Source organism: Watersipora subatra, chromosome 7, assembly GCF_963576615.1.
Source record: "Watersipora subatra chromosome 7, tzWatSuba1.1, whole genome shotgun sequence".
NCBI classification, from domain to species: Eukaryota; Metazoa; Bryozoa; class Gymnolaemata; order Cheilostomatida; family Watersiporidae; genus Watersipora; species Watersipora subatra.
Window position 1 is genome coordinate 16,652,687 of NC_088714.1, and position 5,418 is coordinate 16,658,104.

General features: G+C 35.2%; 1 protein-coding gene across 1 annotated transcript; it reads right to left on the reverse strand.

Moving 5' to 3' along the window:
- Positions 1–3,663: 3,663 nt before the first annotated feature.
- Positions 3,664–5,418, reverse strand: LOC137400001 (uncharacterized). Its single transcript, XM_068086290.1, has 5 exons — positions 5,350–5,418; positions 4,977–5,085; positions 4,696–4,878; positions 4,289–4,501; positions 3,664–4,009 (listed from the first exon to the last, which is right to left on the reverse strand). Exons 2-5 carry the CDS (start codon positions 5,062–5,064, stop codon positions 3,849–3,851), a joined length of 645 nt encoding a protein of 214 aa, XP_067942391.1. The 5' UTR covers positions 5,065–5,085; positions 5,350–5,418; the 3' UTR covers positions 3,664–3,848.

Here is a 5,418-nt window from a genome sequence, read left to right on the forward strand (position 1 = left end):
AATAGCAACCAATTAGAATATGGAAAAGAAAACAAGCTTATAGTTAAGCTGTAGTATCATTGAGCAGTTCCTTGAGGAGTTAGTGAAACCATTACTAAGGAGCTGGCGCACACCTCTTTCCATAGTGGTACCTATTCTCAGGGTCTTTGCAGTCACACCAGAAAGTGTCGCACTGGTTGTAGCAAAGGCCTCCGTCAATGCAATGGTTGCCAGGCATGGAGCAATAGTCTTCTTGGGGTTGTCCATCTATGCCTGTAATCAGATTAAAACTCGTATAAAGAAACTCATAGGCTGTATCATTAACAGTCGCTTCGCAGACCAAAGCTTATATCATTAAAAGAACTCTGTCAAGGTCTGAAAATTATTACAGTTTCAAGTTTAGTCATAAGTAGCAGTTGTGTAACAGAAGTAATATGTTATATTTCACGCCTAATTCTGGAACTATATGTTGTGGGAATAAGGCAATTTTTATTGAATTAGTTGTAATAATTTTTATGGGGACCAAAACAAATTCCTTTTACCACTGAGAAGTAAATCACCAGGTTTTGCTGTACCATTACATGACAATTGAACTTAAAACTAGGTTTCATTAAGGTAACCAGCCTTTTAGAACAGTGTTACCTTAATAAGGTATTTCATAAATTAGCTGGCAGCTACTCAGGTTCACTTACAGACGTTGGATTCAGCTGGGAGATCATTCACATCACGTGTGGGATGACTGCAGTCATTATTTCCTTTCCATGTGTCGGGACAATCACACCAGCATTTGCTTCCCTCATACTTGGCTTCCCCACCATTGTAGCAAACCGGTCGAACACCAAAGTCCCAGCATGGTGGAGGGCCATAATCAGAGACGGCTTCTCTGGTACATGAGTATCCGTATTCTAAAACATCCATATACTGCCAGAACCATGTCATATACTTAAAAAAAGTTAATCAAAACTTGTCAGTCGATAGAAAAAAGTTTTTGGGAGGTTTACTTACAACCAAAGATTTACTTTGCAAGTTACCTTTTTACATTAAGGCGCAGCAACACTTTGATATTTATGAAACAGCGGTGTAGCAGGGAGTCCTACCTGAATCGAAGTTGATCGTGCATGGCATAGTAATGCATGTAATGGCACAGTAATGCGCATGCATAGCAAAGCATAAGAAGTTGTGTAGGCAGTTGAGAAATGGTGTGTCGCAAAATAAATTTATCAGTGCCCTAATTGTCCCAGTTTGCACATTTTCAGCAAACTGGAAAAAAAACAAGTATTAAACTTTTTACATGATCACAGAGCTAGAATCCACCTACCAGCGTAGTAAGTCTCAACGTGGACTTACAATTCTTGTTCCTATTTGTCATCCAAAATGAACTAGTAAAGTATTTATACACCAACAATGAACTATCCTTTTTATCCGAACCACTTTTGACTAGAATAACATGATTCTGGGCTGCAGAATTGATTGTATTAAATTTTATATTCTCATCAGGTGAGACAATTACTAAGAAATACACCATTAAAATTCCTACACTGTTGCACTGTTTGATTCCCCGGATGTCAGCAGGCTGCTGATTACATGCTTCTGAGGCTTGGTATGAAGGCTGAAAACGTCAAGGTACTGAAGTAGATGCTGGAAGTGGTAGACCCAAAGCAACTTACGAGTAGAGTAAGTGTGGGTAGGTTTAGGGTGAAACCACCTGGTATAGTACAGGTAGTGAGCAGGCATACAAATATGATTGTAAGATAGTGAGGCAAGCATATTATATTATTGCAGTAGAGTAACAAATCTGTAATGTGGTTCTCATTGTTAATTACAATTTTGAAGTTTTAGAACTGCTCGACTCTTGAATTTTAAAACTCTGGTTCATTTCTGCATTTAAATGAAATGATGATTATTAAAGTAAATAATAGTTTATTATTTATAAAGGGAACAACCCTGCTTTGTTTTCTAAATCATTTCAATGATTTGAAGATCTTTTAAGAAAATTTCATTTTCGTAAATTTTATTCTTTTTTTAACAAACAATTTATTTTTATGATGAAGTATACTAAGTAATAAGATATCACAACATAAAAACTCTGTACTGTACCCAAGCTCATATATTTCAAAGCAACTTCAGCCAGTTAAATGTATATTTAAAAACTGTCCAACCATGGCTTAACGAGTTTGATTATCTCTGGCTATATATTCATGTAGTAGTATTTAATTTTGCTCAAAACAATTAAATAAAATGATGACAAATTGGTGCTTATAGCTTACAAAAGGTTGCGCCTGACGATCATAAAAATATACATCACGACAAGATCTCCTACAAATGTCTACAAGTGTTATCGGAATCACTAAATGAAGTTTTTTACTATTGTCCAGCAATCAAAACAGAAACATAAAAAATAGTTTAACAGTAATAATATAACATTTATTTCTTTGTAGTTCTGACAAAATTTTAAAAAATACCCACATATTTGGGTCAAAGTGTTGGGTGCAATGCATCATTTCATCTTCAGTTCTCCAGTGCAAAATTGGGAAGAAGCGAAAATTTAAAGAAGATATTATTTTCATTGATTATTGAAAATAAGAGTCAACATACGATGTATAGAGAGTCGATAATTCATTCAAAATAAATGCACGTTGTTAATGTACTTTCTAACACTTGTAATAATTAACAAGATTAAAAACAGACAAACATCTTTCAACGCTTATAAAAGCTAATAAGTTTTTCTCTGCAGTAGTGAAAAACTTTTACTTTTGAGTCATACAAATGACCGAGTGCAAGGTTTTTGTTGTAGCAGCCTTTATAATTTTACACACATTATTTTGTTTAAAACAGCACTAAATCCTTTTCACTAACACAAATATAAATATCCAAACATCATGTGTCTTTTTTATAAAATTGTGGGCTAAAAGTAAGATTAGTTAAAACAGAACAGATGTGTTCTATAAACATACAGTTCATTCATGAATATCTCACAACACCATACAAAGATTGCTGATAAAACATTTTTAGATGGTCTGTGTTGGTAATGAATTGTTTAAAACAAATTTACAGACTCTTTGTTTGTTTATATTCTGCAGGAAAGATTGGAACATGAGTTCTCTTTGTTATCCGAGTATCAAAGTAAGTGAATGGCAACACATTATTTACCCTCCAAACTAAAGTAGAATATTTGTTTCATTTATGCCTACAATTAGCTACAAAAATGAAAAGAATTTGAGAAAGGGCAAAAGCTGATTGATTGCAAAATACCAAGGTGACCTTTTTAACTCTTTGCACAAATGGAAAGTGTGCAAGATCCTTCACTGCAGTATACAGTTTGTGTCTATAACTTTTGAGTGATATATCTGTTTGAGTGATATATCATGCATAAACTTAGTGAGCATGCATAGAAAGTTACATGGTGTTGTGTTTTTATATTATTCTCAGGGTGCAGTCTTTATCATAAGCACTAATTTATCCTCATTATATTTAATTACTTTGGGTAGAGATAAATTGAAGAACAATTGTTTGAAAGCGCATCTGATATATATATGCATATGCATATATGCATCTGATATATATATCATGCATATATATATATATATATATATATATATATATATGCATATATAAATAAATATATATCTATAAATATATATAAACTAATGTAGACTTTATAGAATAATAAAGACTGTGTTTAAACTTGTTTCAATCTCCGTATATTTATAAGCAAAATGAAAGCAAAAGAAATGATAGAAATTTCAAAAATTTTCTAGACTATCAAACAAGTAGAATAAATAACAACCGACTAGAATATAGAAAAGAAAACAGGCTTATACTTAAGCTGTAGTATGATTGAGCAGTTCCTTGAGGAGTTAGTGAATCCATTACAGAGGACCTGGCTCACACCTCTTTCCATAGTAGTAGTTGTTCTCATGGTCCTTGCAGTCACACCAGAAAGTGTCGCACTGGTTGTAGCAATCACCTCCGTTGAGGCACTGGTTGCCAGGCAGTGAGCAATAGTCTTCTTGGGGCAGTCCGTCCACGCCTGTAATCAGATTATTAATCGTATAAAGAAACTCATAGGCTGTATCATGAACAGTCGCTTCACAGACCAAAGCTTACATCAGTAAAGAAGCTCAGTACGGGTCTGAAAATTATTACAGTTCCAAAGTTAGTTGTAGGTGGCAGTTGTGTAACAGAACAGAACCATTACATGAAAGTGGAACTTGAAAACATGTTTCAATAAGGTAACCAGCCTTTTAGAACAGTGTTAACATAGGAAGGTACTTCATAAATTAGCTGGCAGCTACTCAGGTTCACTTACAGATGTTGGATCCAGCTGGGAGATCAGTCACATCACGTGTGGGAAGACTGCAGTCGTTATGTCCCAGCCATGTAGGGGGACAATCACACCAGCATTTCTCTGCCTCATACCTTGGTTCTCCACCATTGAAGCAGACTGGTCGAACATTAGCGTTCCAGCATGGTGGAGGGCCATCAATAGAAACCGCTTCTCTTGTACACGAGTATCCGTATTCTAAAACATTCATATACTGCCAGAACCATGTCACATACTTAAAAAAAGTTAATCAAAAATTGTCAGCCAATAGGAAAAAGTTTTTAGGAGGTTTACTTACAACCAAAGATTTACTTTGCAAGTTACCTTTTAACATTAAGGCGCAGCAACACTTTGATAATATTATAAAACAGCGGTGTAGAATGGAGTCCTACCTGAATCAAAGTTGATCGTGCATGGGTTGTGGTGTCCCTCGACAAAGTTATAACCGACTTTAGAACCAAGGGCGCATCTCCTGGGTAAAAACCTGAGGCCTTCATCATCGTCAAGTATGCACTCATGATACCAGCACATGTTGTCAGTATCTACTGCTTTGTTTCCTTCCTCATCACACCGAGCTGTAATGTGAGAAGTAGGTATAAACATCTGATCACAAAACTTTTGTGTTCAGGAATAAAGATGAATGTCTGATGACTTCTAATGTTGTCCGACTCACCTCGAGGGTCTGGATTTCTGGGGCCAATGATGGCACTGCATACAGTGATTCCGGCAGCCAAAGCCAAAACAGCGAACAATTTTGCCATATTAAGGGAGAGTTGCACGTCCTGTAAAGATTTCACACTTATCAACAAACTTCAAGATTCTTTATTAAGAGAAAAAGAATAAAAGCTATGAACTTCCATTCTGTATTAGCACTAGTTTCAGAATAATGAAACTTGCAACATAGCAAATTCTAGAATTTTTTATTGTTTTAATTAAAATGGCTATTAACTTATATCACATTTTCTATCTGTTTAACCAATTACAAACTCTAGCAGTTTATTCAAAGAAGTTAGACTGCCAATAGAGAAGTTGTCTAGTAAGCTTACCTTTTTAGAGAGAATATGTTCTCACGACTGCCCAGTATGCTGATCAGTGGTTAGATCCTTCTGAATGCG

What these genes read in the sequence shown, in the direction of transcription:
- LOC137400001 (XM_068086290.1), bottom strand. Translation starts at nt 5,064, where the DNA reads ATGGCAAAATTGTTCGCTGTTTTGGCTTTGGCTGCCGGAATCACTGTA. An exon ending in CAGAAATCCAGACCCTCGAG is followed by an intron (nt 4,879 to 4,976) that starts GTGAGTCGGACA and finishes CTCACATTACAG; the next exon opens with CTCGGTGTGATGAGGAAGGA. An exon ending in CACGATCAACTTTGATTCAG is followed by an intron (nt 4,502 to 4,695) that starts GTAGGACTCCAT and finishes TGAATGTTTTAG; the next exon opens with AATACGGATACTCGTGTACA.